The 19,858-nt window shown below is 46.7% G+C and overlaps 3 protein-coding genes across 3 annotated transcripts; 1 reads left to right on the top strand and 2 right to left on the bottom strand.

The window, feature by feature from the left end:
- Window positions 1–4,178: 4,178 nt before the first annotated feature.
- Window positions 4,179–6,747, bottom strand: LOC135827969 (uncharacterized). Its single transcript, XM_065340406.1, has 2 exons — window positions 5,269–6,747; window positions 4,179–4,238 (listed from the first exon to the last, which is right to left on the bottom strand). Exons 1-2 carry the CDS (start codon window positions 6,745–6,747, stop codon window positions 4,179–4,181), a joined length of 1,539 nt encoding a protein of 512 aa, XP_065196478.1.
- A 3,657-nt stretch (window positions 6,748–10,404) lies between these two features.
- LOC135828641 (putative nuclease HARBI1) lies at window positions 10,405–12,199 on the top strand. The gene is made up of 2 exons (XM_065341059.1): window positions 10,405–11,830; window positions 12,048–12,199. The coding sequence occupies exon 1, from the start codon at window positions 10,628–10,630 to the stop codon at window positions 11,822–11,824; it is 1,197 nt and encodes a 398-aa protein (XP_065197131.1). The 5' UTR covers window positions 10,405–10,627; the 3' UTR covers window positions 11,825–11,830; window positions 12,048–12,199.
- A 2,673-nt stretch (window positions 12,200–14,872) lies between these two features.
- LOC135828556 (uncharacterized) lies at window positions 14,873–16,839 on the bottom strand. Its single transcript, XM_065340994.1, has 2 exons — window positions 16,368–16,839; window positions 14,873–15,888 (listed from the first exon to the last, which is right to left on the bottom strand). Exons 1-2 carry the CDS (start codon window positions 16,819–16,821, stop codon window positions 15,386–15,388), a joined length of 957 nt encoding a protein of 318 aa, XP_065197066.1. The 5' UTR covers window positions 16,822–16,839; the 3' UTR covers window positions 14,873–15,385.
- Window positions 16,840–19,858: the final 3,019 nt, after the last annotated feature.

Below are 19,858 nucleotides of genomic sequence, written 5' to 3'. Positions count from 1 at the left end.
TTTTGTTGATTTCATGGCCGTTTTCGTATCACTTCTTGGTCTTCCTCGTTTCCTCTTGTTGATAATTGTTGTCACTTCCATTATCGACGTATTCAAATCCCCAGTACTCCGTCTCTTCACCTTGCTTCTGGTAACTCTTTCGGTGTCTGTGAGCTCCAGTCACATTGGGTGGTTTTCGAGACGGTCTCCCTCGCTTCCTCACGCTAGTCTGAGATGGGCCAAGCTCCCCGCCCTTCGAGGCGGAGGCGCGCATGCGTACATCTACACTGGACGCAGACAAAGGCGTTGCAGTATCGGACTGCACAGCACATTTTGGAGGACGGCCACGACGAGGACGAGTACCACGAGCGTCAACAGGGCCAAGACCTAACGGCACATGTTGACGGATGCGTGCGCCCAGGTGTTCAATTGTTCTACCTACGTATCGATCTTCATATTCTCGTCACTGAAAAAAAAAAGTTAAGGTTGATTCTACTAAGGGTAGGTAGAACGTCCTTCTATACACAGAACGCCCGCGGACGTTGGAGGTGTGGACCGGAGCAACCAACCAAACAAGCCTAACGGAAGAGAACAACGCCAGGCGTCGAAGGTGACAGAGCTAAGTGATCGGACATCGTCCATCAAGCATCATTTGTCGGGCAGTGCTAGTTGTCGTAAGTTGTATAGTGATGATCTTTTCAATTTTGACTTGTGGAAGGTCTAAGATACATCTTGCTGTGTTTGATAGAAGATCTGTATATTCGTAAACTAGATCCAGAACTATGTGTACAGAAGCAGAATGTGTTATCATTGCAGTTGTTTGGTGTCACACCTCGTAAAAGTGGGACAAGTGTTCCCTGATGTGTTCAACGTGTTTGTCTACAACTTGCAGCTGTTTGTTTTTATTATTATTATTATTAATTCAACATCTCCTGGCTCGTCAGAAGACTGCCAATATATATGAGAAGTCGGGTGGTAGCCAACCACGGCGAACTGAATAATAAGGAGAGAAACAAAGAGAGTACTGCAAGGGGAGGCATGACGAAAATGGTGAGATTATTTAGGACGAAGAAGCTGAAGCTTGAACTCCTTAATGTCTGTGCATGCTTTAAGGCTAGTTGGCAGGGAAGACCAGAGAGTGTACGCAGAGAAGATAGGAGATTTCAGAAACAGGGAGGTATTGGCACGGGGTAATGAAAAGGAATGACGTGTTGATCTGGTGGACACAAACCAGTTATACTTAGCAAAGTGTTTTGGAGCCAGGTCTAATAAGATCATGTGTACAAGGATGCAAAGATGTTGCTGGTGTCGCTCTAAGAGGGGAGATACTGAAGCTAAACTGTAGAGACGTTGGGAGGAGAATGTTAGATTTTTGCGAAACAGGATTTTTAGAAGCAGACGCTGGTGTATTTCCAGAGTTTGAACAAGGGCCTGAGACAGACCGCACCACGCTGTGTCACAGTAATCAAATATAGGTAGAATATACGACGTAAAGAACAATTTTCGGCAATGGTCATTTAAATGGTGGCAGTGAGGTTGCAACATGCCAAGGGAGGAGCTAGCTCGCTTGCATACTGACTGGACCTGTGGGGACCAGGACATATGGCTGTCGAATATAACACCAAGGTGTTTGTGTTCATGAACAATTTTAACGTTAGCATTGGCTCCTGGAAAGTGCAACGGCTGAGTAGGCGGCGATGGGCTGATGAACATTGCTTCGGTCTTCGCGATGTTGGGCCTCAGCTTCCAAGCTTCCATCCATGCTATGGTGGAGTTAATGCCGGTCTGCATGGAGGTAACGAGGTTGGACGGCGAGCTGTCAGAGCACAACAGTGCAGTGTCATCAGCAAAAAGGCTGACGTCTGGAACTAGAGAGGGCAGATCGTTCACATAAGTTAGGAAAAGGAGTGGACCCAGTATGGACCCCTGTGGAACACCAGACACTACAGGTAAAGGATCGGACAAGGAAGCAGAGACACGGACAGTTTGATGACGGGACGACAAATATGACGACAGCCACTGCAGAGCTGTACCACGTACTAGAAAAATGTACTCAAGCTTTGCAAGTAGGCCTCGATGCCAGACTGTATCAAACGCTTTTGACAGATCAAAAAAGACAAGACCTACATGCTTCTTCAGGTTACGATGTCCGTAAATATCCTGGATTAAGCGTGTCAATTGCAAAGTAGTTGAGTCGCCACGACAGAAGCCGGATTGTGCAGAGGAGAGGGCAGGGGTGACATGGTGGTAGAGAGATTCATAGAAGATGCGTTCACAGACCTTGGATATAGTTGGTAGGAGGGAGATGGGCCTGTAATTAACAGCTTGGGAGCGTTGTCCTTTCTTAAAGATCGGGACAACAATAGCAGATTTCCACGCAGATGGGAAGACTCCTGCACGATATGACAAGTTGAAGAGCAAGCACAGGGGATACGACAAGGAAGGCACCAGCAGTTTAAGGACTTCATTTGGAATACCGTCTTTTCCAGGAGACTTGCAGCTCTTAAGACGTTTCAGTTGTTTGCGGACCACACCAGTTGTTGTAAAGACCTCCAGAAGTGGAGCGCGCAGCTCTGGAGCTGGGTGCAGGGGCGGGATAACCCAGTTCGGATCGTCGGGAAGGCCGGGAGAGACAAACTGTTTGTTCAGAGTGTCCGCAATGGACTTTGCCTCAGACTGACGATTGCCATCAGGATCAATCAAGCACTGGATTGGGGCGCGAGAGACACTGGGACGCTGGGTGCGAATGAACTGATAGAGAGAAGGACGATTGGGTGATGAGATTGTTGCAGAGAGGGAGCTGATGTAAGAGCGGTAGGTTTTACGGGATAGGTATTTGACAAAGTTGCGTTGAACTCGGTAGGCCTCCATATTGACAGGTGTTGGAAATTTTCGGCTGACACTGAAGAGGTCTCGTTTACGTTTCACCGCAGATACGAGGACAGTCGACACCCAGGGTGGATTGGATGTCACAGACGATGTGCGTGTGTTTGACCGACAAGAATGGGTGGAAAAATCAGCGAGGTGGTGCTGGAAGGTTTGTTCCAGGACGATTGAAAATCGATCGACTGCGTCGTCAACAGTTGGGGAATTGCCTGGGCGTAGAAATGACCAGTCACAATGAGAGAGATCGGAATTAAGAGAGTCCCAGCAGTGAGAGGGGACATGACGATAGCGGTAAGGGAAATGTTTTGGTGGTGCTTGCTGCAGATGTTGGCCAGGCGATGGTGAGAGCTCGAACCGACATGACACGGTCAGATGATCCGAGGATCCAAGAGCGCAAGTCGTGTTAATATCCGTTGCAAGCTGGGGGTTGTTGACGAAGAGAAGGTCTAAGCACGACTGGGTCCCTGCAGGTGTTGTGTGCGTTGGGGTATTCACAAGCTGCTCTAGTCCGAAGCAGGTGAGGTGGCGGTAGAGCGCAGCTCCCGCGGGGGACGTTGAGTCAGTTGGGCACCAGTGCTGGTGCTTACAGTTGAAGTCTCCAGTCAGTATGACGTGGTACGAGGACAGGGGGATAGTGACCAGGGCATCGGTGAGCATGTTACAGAAGTGATTTATCTCTGTGCTTTTGGCAGAGGGTGGGCGATAGGCACTACAGACAATAATAGGCTTTGGGGAGCCGGAACAAGGTTTAAGCTCCACCCACACTGTTTCACAGGTAGGGCGACTGAGGTCGTTGCGAAGTTGGATACAACTGAAACGATGATCACGAACGAGAATAGCGACTCCACCATATCCCCTGGAGGCGGTACCAGACTTGTTTTCGTTAGGAGGTCGATCACGCCGAAAGGTGGTGTATCCAGAGATACTAAGAGCGACACTTGGAGCTAACCAGGTTTCACTGAGGCAGATAATGTCAGGTCTGTGGATCTCGGCAATAGCCGACAATTCTGCGGATTTGTTGAGAACGGAGCGGCAGTTAATGGAGAACAAGTTTAGCTTTTCCTGGCAGCGCGGGTAGTAGGGCCGAGCCAGTGGATTTAGGTGGGAATTGGCCATCATTTTGAGTTTGTAACACTTTAATCATTTTAACACCTATGTTGAAGTGTTGACTTTTTTCTTTCTTTCATTCTCTATATACCCGTAAAGCACCGCCAGAGCGCCCCGTCTCGCGAGAGCGCCCCACATTGATTTTACAGCCAGAGAAAGGAAAATCGTATGGCAGAGTGCAACGAAGTGTGTACGATGTGAGAATCTTAGGTCACACTTGGCAGGTTTTTGTGTGGAGCTTGTGTCAGCTTGAAGGTGCGGATTGACTGCAAAACGTGCAATATGCGTACAAGGTTCATGTCGTATGACCTACAGACAGCCGACCACCTCCACAATACGAGCACGAAAGGATGAGATGGTGGGGCGCTCTGGCGGTACTTTGAGGTAGTTGTGTGTTTTTCACACATTCCCTGAACTATCCTGGAGAGAAGGGAAAGAAAACGTTTGATAGCAAAGAAGTGTGTACTGATTTATAATAATGCAATGAATATAACTAAATGCGCACTCATATCACAACCATGGGGACGAATCATGTATTCCAGAACGTTTTCTTGTCACAATTATCAATGGAATTCGTGACTAAAGAGAATGATGAAACTACAATAGGATTTATACACATGCAGTGGAACAGCGAGGATACAAGCATAGTAAGAAAAATAGCACAAACCTAGGAACAATTTGCACAGGTAATAAACTATAGGTGAGGTGAGAAATGATAGGAAATTCAGCAAGTGCAGTGTGACAATGGACATGCATGTGTAAGTGTGTGTGAGTGCGAATTTACTGGAATAGCGTAAGTGCGGTGACATTTTCTTTTTGTTTACAAAGATTTGGATCACGAATGCGAATGTAGACTGCTTCTAGAACTTTTAACTGCTTGAAACTACTTGCAGAACGAACAACACTGAACCAAGAATCATCATAACTTTCACGACACACGGGGTTAGACAACAAATGCAATTTAATTGCCGATGTATTCTTCTTCTTCTCACCGCCTCCGCCTTCACTTGGTTTCTGACCGCCACCGTCCTTCACACCATCTGCACCATCATCGTCATCATCGTCACCGTGCTCTTCATCATCGCTGCCACCTTCACCTGTCGTCGGCTCTCCCAGCAACTGACCACCGGGTTCATCATCGTCACTGCACACGTCGCTTCCACACTCCTCCTCCAGCTGCCGTCGCGTTCTCTTCGTGACCGGTCTTCCCTTGCCATTGCCAAACGCCTGACAGTCGTCAACTCTTCCGCTGGCATCATCCATATCCGGAGAGTTTCGATGCATCTTTCCAGTCACCTCTGCAAACCGAGCTGCCGCCAGCCGTTTGCTCCTTCTCAGCTTTGGTGAGTTGCGGTTGTCTGCGTCCGGCGTTCCGGTACTCGCTGATAATGAAGATAAGACACAGTGTTCGTCTTTGTTTACATTAATGTTTGTTCCCAATTTCTGCGTGCTGTGTTGGTTTTTCCGAGACACCGTTTGTGGAGCAGAAGCCTCTGCCGGAACGGACAGTGGAGTTGGGTGCTTACGTGGTCGGCCACGCTTTGGTCGGGAGGACCTCGCCGCCTGTGACAATATTGAGAGCGGCACGTGTTGTTTGATACGTTCGGACAGATGTTGAAGGGTCCTACCAACATACCGACTACCACATTGTCGGCATTCAAAGTAGTAAATGAGGTGACTCAATTGTAGGGTTGGTAGGACATCCTTCAACATCGTGAACGAACGGATCGTAGTGAACACGGTAACCACATTGGTGGCAAAGTAGGTTTTCTCCACTAGGGATTTCACCACACGGGCCGTGTCCTTCGATTCTTTCCCTTTCCAGGGCAAGCAAAGAAATACGCGGCACGGCAACGGTCCGATAGCTCGTTCCTTAACAACAGGTGTAGTTGTTAGAAGTTTGTCGAGGAGCTGCTGCGGGTAGCCATTCTTCACAAATACGGAGCGTAGAAAATCAAGTTCCTGTTGTAGCTTTGTTGGTGAACAAATGCGTTGTGCCCTATTTACAAGGTTACGAACTAAGTTTGACTTGTACTGGGAAGAGCAGAACGAGTCAAACATCATGTACTGCCCGGTGAAAGTGGGTTTACGGTATACTGTAGTCAATACACCAGTCTGGGTCTTTTCGACTAACACATCCAGAAACGATAGCTTATTGGACTCTTCATGTTCACACGTAAATCTCAGTGCAGGATGGATTGTATTCAGTTTCAGCAGAAAGTCGTCAGCGTCTGCTCTCGAATCAAAGTACGTGAAGGAGTCATCCACAAACCTGACGTACAATTCCGGCCACTTATCTATCTTCGATTCACAGTACCCAACAAACACATTGGCTAGGACCAGACCCAATGGAGAACCCATAGCCACGCCATCCGTCTGTTTATACATGATGTCGTCAAATGAAAACTCCACACCACTCGTAACCATCAACATCAAGCGGCGAAAAGCCGCTTCGGACAGCCATGGTACATCTTTTATTTCCTTGTTGTGGTACAGTGTTTCAGCACAGATATTGATTGTCTCGGATAATGGTACGTTTGTAAACAGACTGACAACATCAAAGGAACACATGTGCGCAGAAGATGGAACTGGGTTCTCATGTAAGATTTCAACAAACTGGAAGGTGTCTTTGACGTTGTGCTTACAGTAGAAATCCAGCACTGGCTGGATCATCATACACAGCCATTTGGATATTCTGTATTCCGCTGAGCCAGTCATGGAGAGTATCGGACGTAGCGGGCAAGATTGCTTGTGAATTTTTGGCAAGCCATACATCCTAGGTTGCACCGAACCGATTGGCTTTATCCGTGCAAATTCAGATGCGAATATTTCATTTGTGTTTTTCAGTGTCTGCAGGTATTTCACTAGTTGCTTTTCTCGGATTAGAGTTCGATCGTGCGTTGATACAGGGCCAAGCAACTCAAATTTGGTCCTGTCATCCAAAATTTTGGCCATTTTGGACTTATATTCAGTTCGACTTATGACTACAGTGGCGCGGCCTTTTTTGTGCTATTTTTCTTACTATGCTTGTATCCTCGCTGTTCCACTGCATGTGTATAAATCCTATTGTAGTTTCATCATTCTCTTTAGTCACGAATTCCATTGATAATTGTGACAAGAAAACGTTCTGGAATACATGATTCGTCCCCATGGTTGTGATATGAGTGCGCATTTAGTTATATTCATTGCATTATTAAGATTATTGTCTCCACGTCGCCTTTTTACATGATTTATAATAATATTTATTATTATTAAGTTGTGGTTGCGACTTCGGCGATGATTTGTAAGAAAGGGTTTGCTCCCCACACCGGAGCTCGCGCTATTCCGCCGACGTTTCTTGACACTTGACTGACTCACGACTGCCATCCAGAGCACACGCAAAGTCCATCGAACCTTCGACTCGGTAAACATGCAAGAAAGTACCACTCCCTGCTCAATACACAGTGTTTCGGGGAATTCACCCCTCATCAGTTGAGCTTGAGTGGGCTGAGGAAGATTATTCCTGAAGAGCACCACTTATATAGTGCTCTCCAGGCACAAACATCACCAGGGATACAAACTTACGGAGACGCTCCGTTTCCAGCGCGACAAACACCTCGTGAACACCAGATAGCAGCGTGAGTCAGTGTCGCTCCTGGACGGTGAGACCAGACGTCGAGGACACTCGGTCATTCGAAACGCAGTCACCTCCAAACCAACTAGTCGCAAGCCCGCGCTGGGCACAACAGTACGAAGTAGTGGTTGCGACTTCGGCGATGATTTGTTAGAAAGGGTTTGCTCCCGACAACGGAGCTCGCGCTATTCCGCCGACTTTACTTGACACTTGACTGACTCACGACTGCCATCCAGAGCACACGAGAAGTCCATCGAACCTTCGACTCGGCAAACCTGCAAGAAAGTACCACTACCTGCTCAATACACATTGTTTCGGGGAATTCACCCCTCATCACTTGAGCTAGAGTAGGCTCAGGAAGATTGTTCCTGAAGAGCACCACTTATATTCTGCTCTCCAGGCACAAACATCACCAGGGATGCAAACTTACAGAGACGCTCCGTTTCCAGCGCGACAAACACCTCGTGAACACCAGATAGCAGCGTGAGTCAGCGTCGCTCCTGGACGGTGAGACAGACGTCGAGGACCATCGGTCATTCGCAATGCTGTCACCTCCAAACCAACTAGTCGCAAGCCCGCGCTGGGCACAACAGTACGAAGTAGTGGTTGCGACTTCGGCGATGATTTGTAAGTAAGGGTTTGCTCCCCACACCAGAGCTCGCGTTATTCCGCCGACTGTACTTGACACTTTACACTTGACTGACTCACGGTCCTCGACGTCTGTCTCCCCGTCCAGGAGCGACACTAACTCACGCTGCTATCTGGTCTTCACGAGGTGTTTGTCGCCTTGGAAACGGAGCGTCTCTGTAAGTTTGTTTCCCTGGTGATGTTTGTGCCTGGAGAGCACAATATAAGTAGTGCTCTTCAGGCACAATCTTCCTCAGCCTACTCAAGCTCAACTGATGAGGGGTGAATTCCCCGAAACACTGTGTATTGAGCAGGGAGTGGTGCTTTCTTGCAGGTTTGCCCAGTCGAAGGTTCGATGGACTTCTCGTGTGCTCTGGATGGCAGTCGTGAGTCAGTCAAGTGTCAAGTAATGTCGGCGGAATAGCGCGAGCTCCGGTGTGGGCAGCAAACCCTTTCTTACAAATCATCGCTGAAATCGCAACCACTACTTCGTACTGTTGTGCCCAGCGCGGGCTTGCGACACGTTGGGTTGGAGGTGACATCGATGCGAATGACTCAGGGTCCTCGACGTCTGTCTCACCGTCCAGGAGCGACACTGACTCACCCTGCTATCTGATGTTCACGAGGTGTTTGTCGCGCTGGAAATGGAGCGTCTCTGTAAGTTTGTATCCCTGGTGATGTTTGTGCCTGGAGAGCACTATATAGGTGGTGCTCTTCAGGAACAATCTTCCTCAGCCTTTTCAAGCTCAACTGATGAGGGGTGAATTCCCCGACACACTGTGTATTGAGCAGGGAGTGGTGCTTTCTTGCAGGTTTGCCGAGTCGAAGGTTCGATGGACTTCTCGTGTGCCCTGGATGGCAGTCGTGAGTCAGTCAAGTGTCAAGTAATGTCGGCGGAATAGTGCAAGCTCCGGTGTGGGGAGCAAACCCTTTCTTAATTTAGAAAAGCGATACTGTCAGCTTTTCTATTATTGTGTTCACATGGCAAGAAAAACGACACCGCTATGCTACGTAAGTTTCTACGTAAGGTGCTCGGTATTTCACTTAGGCTACGTAAGTCTCTACGTAAGGTGCTCGGTATTAGATCTACCAACGCGTGGTAGCCGCGTGCTGTGCACGTGCACGGCAGACATTGTGTTGCAGTGCAGTCCGTGTTCGGATGTGCATGCGCGAGGAACTTCCTTCTTTGGAACTGCTTCTTGTATGAGCTGTTTCGGATATTTCGTCTCCTGGCCTGGCTTATTTCGTTTCGGCGCTGCTGAGATCTCCTTTCGCGGAATATTCCTCAATGACAGGTGAGTTGACCAGTTCCCTTTGATTCATTTGCTTGTGTTGACTCTTTCTTTTACGAAAAGTGTGCTGATTGTGGGCGGAATGCAATAAATAATGGAAAAGCTAACAGGATCTCTTTTCTAAATTTAGCTTTTCCGCTGCCGAGGCCTCCTTTTACGGAATACTCGATGAGAGGTGATCTCTGAGTTGACCGGTTTCCTTCGATTCATTTGCTTATGCTCACCCTTTCATTAACTTAAACGTGTGCTGATTTTATTCGGATTTAGATCCATTTTATCTCTTTGCCCTTGTCTACAGTGTGCGAAGAACGCGAGTTCACCTTCTTGACGGTAAGACATAATGTTAGATGTGTTGTCGAAATACTCATATTCATTGTACATTGGTACGTTACAAGTAAGGCATTGGTCAGTGGCATACTATCGGTGGCAGTTCCCAATCTGGAGGGAAAGGTTCAAGGACCCATTGACCGAGTTTGCAAAATAAATTCGCATATCAGGGAAAATCTCCATTGTGGAGAGGTTCAGTAAACTTGTTTGCTTCATACGAAACAAGCCAATGGGTGCAGTCTCGTCTCGTGAAGATCTAGTACTTGTATGATTGGATTTGTTTACTCGAGTCTGGGCTGTTTGATTTATTATTTGTGAGTACCGCCGAGATTGCACTGCCCCATATAAAGCTTCGTGCAGCCAAAGCAAGAATTACGATCTGCAATCTGTTTGTAGTACCTGCAAGAATGTGCTGTACATGTATCGTACTTTCTCTGTTGCTGTTTCAGGTTACGTTTGGTTGGTCATTTTGAGAATGGGAATGACAACCATTCTGGAATGGGAATGTGTGAGAATCACCTGACCAAACAAACGAGCCGGAATCAACTACAGTAGTTGTAGAAATCGCTTGACCAAACAAACGTGTCCCGTGCGGAATCATTTTTCTGCGATCGATAAAAATACTCAAAAATGCCTGGTAAAAAGCGGGGGATGGCGGCAAACACAGCACGTCCAAAACCTCACCGGGTTTCCATGGTGAACGTGACCCACCATGTACACGCGTGTGCACCAAACAAAAATCAAAGTAATCACTGCTGTTTTTTGGTGAAGACAAGAGCTTGCCGGTCGACCGGTCATGGATGTACACGACCAAGAACTACTTTTGGCCGTTCTTCCGATCATTGTTTTCGAGTTTCTTTGGGACGATGATGATGAGGCCGAGGAGGATATTCTTGTACCGCTGCTCCTCGCCATTCTTGGGCTGAGGGAGAAAAGGGACTCCGTTCCACGCATCGCGAACTATACGGAATTAACAGTGACATTATTCAATGATATGGACTTCCACGAGCATTTCCGCATGAGACGCGGCCCGTTCGAACTCCTCCTGACAGAAATCTGTGCAAACAGCAACGGTGTTCTGCCTCTCACGCATATTGCTGGCGGTCGTGTGCCTACAACTCCAACGAAGCACCTGCTCATTACGCTATGGATTTTGGGAAACCAATGTTGCATTCGTGATGTTGCGGACCGATTTGGTGTCTCCAAATGGACTGTGTGGACCGTCATTCGTCGGGTGTGCACCATCTTGGTGAATTATCTTGCACCAAAGTTCATAAAATGGCCAACAGGGGCACGAGTGAAGACAGTTTCGGAAAGTTTTGAAGCGATTGCAAAACTGCCCGGGGTCATCGGATCTATCGACGGATCTCATATCGAAGTGAAGCCCCCAAGCGACGACATGGACAGCTATCGAAATCGTCTGTCCTACTACAGTATGGTTCTTCAAGCAGTATGTGACAGTGAGATGGTATTCACAAACTGCTTTGCCGGATACCCTGGTTCGGTACACGATGCTCGTGTCCTGCGGAATTCGGAGCTGGGCCTTGAAGCTGGAGCGCACCAAGCTTTGCTATTTGCCTCCGAAACCTATATCATTGGCGATTCTGCCTATCCGTTGGAGACCTGGCTGATGGTTCCTTTCAAACAACAAGGTGGTCATGCATTTACCTGGCAGCAAGGTGTGTACAACCATGCCCACGCTGACACAAGGAAGGTTATCGAGCGAGCCTTTCGCCTGTTGAAGTGCCGTTGGAGGAAGCTACAGATGATCGACCTCGACTGTACGGAGTACTACCCGCAGATCATTGTGGCAGCGTGTGTGCTGCACAACTTTCGCCGACTCCATGACATTGACGATGTGGCATTTCTCCAAGCACCATGCGAGAACGCTGGGGCAGCCAACAACCCTGCTCCCCTTGATGCACCTGTATTTGCTGCAGAACAGGCTTCTCAGCAGCGACGTCAACAGCTCGTCACCTACCTCTCATCATGACCATTGGTAAGTCATGTGTGGTGCTGTTTGGCCAGGTGTGCAATGTAATCCGGCGCTAGGTCTTCATGTCGTGCTTGTCATGCATCTACGCGTATTTTATTGTAGTTTCCTGGTTGCTTTTCCGAAGTCTTATGTCAACAAGCATGTTCCTGTGTGTGTGTGTGTGTGTGTGTGTGTGTGAGTGCGTGTGTGTGTGTGCGCGCGTGCGTGTTTCTTGTCACAGGAGTCATGATACGTGATGTTCGTCTCAATCGTCGGACCTACTCCAATGCTTTGGTGCCTTTTTCGCTCTTGCAGCATAATTCTCACCAACCTGGCTTTGTGTTTCTCTTTTCTTATGCGGTGCCAAGTGATGGTTGCTTTTCCGAAGCCCTACGTCAAGAAGCATGTTCCTGTGTGTGTGTGTGTGTATGTGTGTGTATGTGTGAGCGTGCGCGCGTGTGCATGGTTGTTTGCCACAGAGAATTGATTCTTCTTCCTATTATATTCATCATTATATTTCCCTTTCTTCATTCCTACCGCATTAGGAGCTGCATCTGCGCCTTGATCCTTGAAGGGTGGTGGCAGACGATGCTCCCAATTTGGCCCCAATCGAGCCTCATCTGGGAGCCATATGGGGACCTTCTGGCATGCTTGGCTACACTTTTGTCCCAAGTAATGTATAAAGCATAAAATGGTTCCTATTTGACCCCAACCGGGCCTAGTCTTGGACCCAGCACGGCTGATTCAGACTGCAAAAACCCGTGCACAGCATCTCGGGTTCGAGGCCAGGCCAGCAGTCACCGAAGTAGGGGATTTTCCCGTACTCAAGCGTACTCAAGGGCTGAGAATTTTCTCAGGGCCAGCTCTCTACACGCGGCTTCTCGGCCTCACCGAGCGGAGCCTGAGACACTGAAAACAACAAAAATAGCCTCGTGTGAGAGTACAGTAGCTGTAGTACAATCGCGTGTAAAAAACGAGTGCTTCTTTCTTCGAGCGAGCGACTTTTCAAGCGTTTCTTGTCGATTTCTTACTCCTTTTTGAGCGTGTCTTTTGCTGTACGTAGCCCAGGGAAACTGCCCTGGGTAGCTAGTTGGGGAAGTTTTGGTGGCGGCGAGGGAAGTTTATTTGTATAGCGGAAACCTTCATCTACAAAATACGTTAGTGTCATTGTGATCTGTAGGGTAGTTTTGTGTGCATGGTGTTCTTTCTGACGTCTCTTATGGCTGAACAATGAGCTCTGATTTCAAAAATTTGAATTTTCACCTTGAGCATGTGGGTATGTTGTGTCGCTTGGGTGGATGTAAACTGCCCAGCCATCGGAGTGGTCGGAAGTCTTGGAGCCCTCTATTAATTTTATCTAGTGAAAGATTATGCATTGCAGATCTTCAATGTTCTAGGTATCAAGGTAGAAAAAGATGAAAGTGGTGTCCACCCCACACATTTCTGTAGGGCATGCTTACTATTTATCCAGAAGTCAGCAGAAAGTGAAACACCGTGTGATGTTGGTGGTGATATTAAGGGAGGGGATAGTGGTGGTGGTGGCTGTAGTAAGGCTCTGCCAAATGTACTAGCCTGGATGCCGCACACAGATGATAAATGCATTGTATGTGGGTGGATTGAGAGTGCAAGAAAGGGAGGTAGACCAAAGCAGGAGAAGAATCTTAAGGGGGCGTGCTCGGTGGATAACAAGAGCCAAAACACCGGGGAGAGTTTGTTGGGTGTCGATATTGACGAAGCCACGCTGTTCGGGCGAGCCACGCCTTCGCATGTATGTACTCTTGGAGAGGAAGGAGGTGAATTAATACACCACAAATTCAACCTCCTTCGCTCTGGCCTGCAGAACACAAACAAAGATGTTGACCGTCTAAAGGTCTTGGTCGTGCAGTACCTAACAACCACACTGCCGACACACCAGTGCTTAATTTATAATGCACAACAATTGCAGTATTAAAGCCAAGGGAAAATTCCCAAATCTAGCTACCTATGGAGAAGTAAACTGTTTTGTCGCTCACAACATCAGCGCGGGTGGTGGCGGGCCATAGGTAGGTCAACATTATCACTCTGATACATTCAGAAATCATTTGAACAGCAAAACTGTAACTAATTACTTCAAACATGAGACAAAAGTCAAAATACAATGCAGCGATGCAATTTGAAATCAAAACTGTTCTGCACCACTGAAATCGAATTTACTACTTCTTATACTGCACCTTCTTTACTGCTGATGTTCAGCCACTGTGCAGATCCTGCTGTGCAGATCCTGCTGTGCAGATCCTGCTGTGCTAGCCTTGTGATCTCATATCAGAATCCAGCCAGAATAGTACAGCAGCTGCATGGGAGCATGCCTGTCCCAGGCCCGCCATGCAGATGCAGTGTGCCAACAGAACAGCACCAGAAAGGGGGGGGGGGGGGGGACTTGTCAAAATACTCAAGCGAGTGTCCATGAAAATTCTTTGCTTCCTCCTGCCAGGTTGAAAATCACGTGCACTGATTCAGCCACCAGGTGGCATGCGTCAACACATCTACGGGTAGCCCTGAATCCTGAACTAAACTCTAAAGGAACGTACAGTTCAGGTGCTGAGCACGTGCAGGAACTACACAACGTTCCTCGTCCACAGGCAAGTAGAGGACAATGCACTGTGACATGATCCGTAATACTAGAACTTGAACTACTATAATTATTGTAGAAGTAATAACAATAGTTCCTGCACGAAAATGATGTTGTGTCGAAGAACGGCATAAACCGAAGAGTCACTGGGTCTGGCAGATGTCGCCTTCATCTTTTATCGAAACTCCACGTCAAGACAGCGAACACTACACTTCAAAACCACTTGACTTGGCCTACAACGAGACGAACTCCAAACAACTCGACAATGTTTTTTTTGTAGCTCTGTAGCTCTTTTGGCACCAAGCAAAAAAATATTTCCTTGCACTGCGTGTAATCTCTGGGTGGGCACCGCCAAGGCGTTAAAAAGGTGGGTTTTTACCAAAAATGTGTAAAAGGACGCCATCTTGCCTTTTGAATCACGCGAAACAGCCGTGCCAGATGGTGACTTCCCGCGCATGCTTGGCTACTCCTTCAGCACAAGTAATTCATAAAGCAGAACGGAGTCCCTATTTGGCCACAATCGGGGCTCATCTTGGAGCCAGGTGAGGTCTTTCTTGGCATGGTTGACAATTTCAGCAGATGTAATCTATAAAGCAGATTAGGGCCAGATCGGGCGTTACATGGGAACCCGAATTCGAGCCCCAGCTGCCATAATTGGCATAATTTGTGAGTTGTCCGTAAATTGCCCCAATAGAGGCTCAACTGGGAGCCAGATGGGAACGTTCATGGCATTCTTGGCTTATATTTCGGCACAAGTAATGTATAAAGCAGAACACAGTCCCGATTGGGCGTTACATGGGAGCCAATTGGAGGCACAACTGCCATAATTTGTGACTTGTGTAGCGCTTGCACAGTGAAAGAATAACCCAAGTAAAAGTTAAAATTATCAAGTCACCTACTCCTACTCTGTAGTTCAGAGCAAAAAAACGGATTCAATTTTAAAGCATTACAGAATAATAATAATAACTTTATTAGGATGACCCAAAGATAGAAACTGATAAGTCATCTTCAGCATCAGATTGCTCACTGTAGTGGCTACTGGCGTGTGTGGTGTCACTACTGCTGTCACTGCTGCTTTCTGACTCATGCTGGCGCTGTCCTCGTTTCTTCTTCCTCTTTCTCTTGCCACCCAACGCATTCTGGATCGTGGCAAGAAATCCCTCCATAATACGCATCTTCTTCTTGTCCCGCTTCTTTCTATCCTTCTCCCGGCGGCTTTCTTTTACTTCATGGTTTTTCAGGAACTCTTGAATTTGTGAACTTTGTGTGGGCGGGCGCTTGCGTCGTTTCTTCAATGGAGCCTTTGAGGCGCAGCCAGATACTATTGGTTGTTTTGGTGTTGTTGTTGAGACTGGTGTTGGGGCTTGCGCTGCGACAGGTGTTGTCCGGATCCTAGGGTCCGTCGGGGCAGTGGCCGCTGTATCACGATTGTCATCATCATCATTGTTCATTTCAAAGTCGGTAACGTCGTCATCTGCAGAAACGAGGAGAAGAAGGGATAAGTCTATGCGTGTCTGTGCGTAATCAAGCTGACAAATCCATACACAAATAAATATGATAAAACTCTTTTCAACACAAATGCATGTAGCACGTGTAGATTGACACAAAAGGTGGCAGCACTGTTCAATATTTCTTTGCACTGCATGAACATAGTGTTTGAAACTATCCACAATGCTCTGATCATTGCCAAAGGCTGCACTCTTTCCCAAATCCACGGATTTCACCCTTCAATCAAACAAGCCTGAAAGGTTCCAATATTCATAACATTGAGGGATTCGAAATAAACATAATACCTGGTAAGAGTATAGGAAAAAAATACAATGATGAGTTGCAATTATTTTTGGTACAACTTGGATACTCGGCTTCAACCATAAATTTGATTTGATTGTATCATTGAAGATAGTTCCTATAGCAAATTGTTTCCTCCACACACTGGAGCTCGCTAGTTCTTACCTTCGTAAGTATGCATAGCGGGTGGAGGTGAAATCGGTTGTGAGGAGGCAATCGACGAAACGATGCTCCCGGAGCTGGCAATTGAAGGGGGCACAACGCTGCTTCTGCTGCCGATCAAATCCATGATCTCTTTATGGAATGGCGGCTCCCTCCTCTTCTTGCCAGCTCCGGTCTCCTTCAACGAGTCGAGGTACTTCTGCGAACTCGATTTCAGTGACTTGAATCGATTGTTGCACTGCTTATCACTCGGCCAAACATTTCGATCTGCATCACTCTCTCGGAGCAGCCTGGCAATTTCCTGCCACAAAAAGAAACTCTTGAAATTTACGTTCGAGAACTTCTCCTGATACTGGGAATAAATATCCAGAAAGTCCTTTGTCAACTTCTCCGACCAGGAGAAAACTTCGCCCGTGCCGGCCATTATCTGATTCGATCGCGGAATGAGAATGCGCATTCCAGCCTGTGACGTGGAATGAGCATTCCCCAAAAGGAATCATTCTGAGCGATTCCAAGTGATTCCCATGCTGGAATGGGACCAACCTAACGCACTTTTTTGACCAACCAAACGGGCGAGAATGATTCCGAGTGATTCCAAGTGATTCCCATTTGGGAATGTGACCAACCAAACGTAACCTCAGTTGCCGTCATGTTGCTAAAGAAAGGTTCAGTAGAGCGGTTCTGCAAAACGAAAATTCGAACGAAGTTTCGCGACAGTCCTTGCGAAAGTGTGTACGAATTTTTGCACGAACTTTGCGTTCTGCACATTTTCGTTGTTTTCGCGGGCCAAGTGCACGTACGTCATGACCCGATCTCACGAAATTTCCTACGACAGTTCATTTCGCGTCCCCTGCAAGTTTCGCGTCCAACTTTGAAGTTGCGAAAGTTCGTGCGAAGTTCCGCACTTCATGATGTAGAGCGAAAGTTTGTACGCATTTTCGTTTTGCAGAACCTCTCTAGTGACTCATTTGTTTCATACGAGACGAGTCAATGAGTTGGTGTGGCTTAGAATCTTTTGCTGTAGAAGAAATCTATTCGTATGTCTGTTGGAGAAATAATTGTATTCACTGGTTATAAAATAGGTTAAGACAAACTCACAGAATAAATACCATCGGTCCCTTGGTGTTCGTCCTAAAGAGGTTCGACTAGATATCATTCATACTCACCAAAAGATGTGTAAGATTTTATTATTATGGAGTGCCTTGTTTATCTCTCAGTACCTCCAACCATAGCCTTGCCCCTTTTATCCTCAGGATCAGTGTAGTTGTTGGAACGAGGTGTCCGACTCAGCAATGTATTTGTTTACTTGCATTTTAATACATGTTTATTGTTCCTCCTTTGCTTTGTTGTTTTAGAAAATCGTGGACTAACAGTTTGAAGTCATTGAACTACTTCCAAAAGTTGTATCGACATCAACAGGATTTCAGTGCAATATGATGCAGGATGACCTTATCACGAAAACCCATGATTATAAACCATTATAAACACAGAATTAACAAAAACATCTGCGACACGCACCTGGTTACATTTCTCAAATAAATATGATCGAGGGTGGGGAAATCTGAAATATCTGAAAGGCAAGACAATTTTATGACAGAGTCATGAAATTCTGCTACAGCAATATGCACAGAATGACCTCCGTATAAATCACCACGGTCCACCACTACTCACATGTTTCCCCGCAGAAGAAGATGCTAGTGCCATTTTCTGCAAGAAAAGGCTTGCACATCAATGCGTATAATACGGTATTGATATGATGTGAAGACCATCATTTACATATTGATATAGTCGCGCGCCCAAGAACGTTGTTGTTGTTGTTGTTGTTGTTTCTTTATTTTACTTCACCATATGAACAGGCAAGACTGCCTTCTCACCGGGGCTGTTGGCCCACGGCTCTCACAATATGATGAAAATGTTTAAAATGTGTATGAAGAAGAAAGGAACGGAAAAGAAGATGAAATGAAAGGAAAGAAAACAGTAGGTATTAATTTTATGAAATGGGTATTATCATAGTTGATGAGAGAAGTATGATATACAATATTCTTGTTCTACAGACTATTTAGTACGGGCATTTCATGAGAGTCATGCATGGGCAAGGCAGGATTTGGACTAGGATAGAGGACAAGAACATAATTGATGAGCATCTGTTCAGGCAGAATCTGTGAAGAAGACATAGTAGGCACAACATCGGAGAGCTAGTTGACGAGGGAGATGAGGTCATAGCCAGACAGCAATGCTTGAAACGTGTGGCGTACGTCGCAAGCGCGAGTATCAGCAGGGAGAGAGTTCCATGTGGTACTGCCAACAAAGGCGATAGAGCTACGGCCTGAGGGACCAGGTAGGAACGGCACTCTGAGCAGCTGGCTGACCTGTTTCCAAGGGGTTAGACTGGGACGTTCTTATTTTGTCAGCAATCTTAGAAACAATTCGTCCTGGATGATATGTATCCCATAAGCCGCCAGAAAACCAACACCGCCGTTCTTAGATTTAGGCTGAGACATTCTTAGAATTTCAAGCTGGACGTTCTTGGGCTCCACGTTCTAACTTCTTCGGCGCGCGACTCTACTGTAGGGCATTCCATTGATTGGTGACAGAAAAAAACAAAAGAAATTATAGCAATAAAAACTGCTTTATGGCAGTTTTCTAAAAAAAGTTATTGTGTTCTAGTCCATGGACGTGGACCCCGTCTAAAAAGTAAGAAATTAACGAAAAGTGATAGCCGAAAATTAAAATTTCACACAAAACCTCACAATAATCACACACAGAATGAAAAGCTACATGTAGAAGACCTTTTCCCCTCGTGATCCTCTTTCCTATGCATGCATGACATGCATGTTGCCAATTGTTGGTGCAGTACAAGTTTAGTGTTGAAAGCAGCATTTCAAGTGTTGTGATTATTGTGAGGTTTTGTGTGAAATTTTAATTTTCGGCTATCACATTTCGTTAATTTCTTACTTTTTAGACGGGGTCCACGTCCATGGACTAGAACACAATAACTTTTTTTAGAAAACTGCCATAAAGCAGTTTTTATTGCTATAATTAATCTTATTGTTCTTTCCCGTTTGTCTCTTTCCCTCAAACCAGTCAATATTTTATGACTTGGGGCTCCCCGCGTGCTAGTTTGTACGTGAAGTGTGTGGGTTACAGCAAGAGTACATAACCGTTATGTACTCTTGGTTACAGTGAGGGCTGCGTCCCACCCGTCTGTGCGGATTCATAGGAAGTGTGAGTTACGAAGTCTGAAGAAAATGTTGAACGGCCTCTGCTGGGATGACGACTACACCATAGCTCAGTGGTTCGAGCATCGCTGGCTACAAGCGAGGGTCCCTGGTTCGAGTCCTGGTGGTGACAGTCAATTGTTTCTTCAGACTTTTCCCGTTTGTCTCTTTCCCTCAAAACCAGTCAATATTTTATGACTTGGGGCTCCCCGCGTGCTAGTTTGTACGTGAAGTGTGTGGGTTGCAGTGAAGGCTGCGTCCCACCCGCCTGTGTGG

Source organism: Sycon ciliatum, chromosome 12 (assembly GCF_964019385.1).
Source record: "Sycon ciliatum chromosome 12, ocSycCili1.1, whole genome shotgun sequence".
NCBI classification, from domain to species: domain Eukaryota; kingdom Metazoa; phylum Porifera; class Calcarea; order Leucosolenida; family Sycettidae; genus Sycon; species Sycon ciliatum.
Note: the sequence above shows the minus strand (reverse complement) of the source record. Positions and strands in the feature narration are given on the sequence as shown.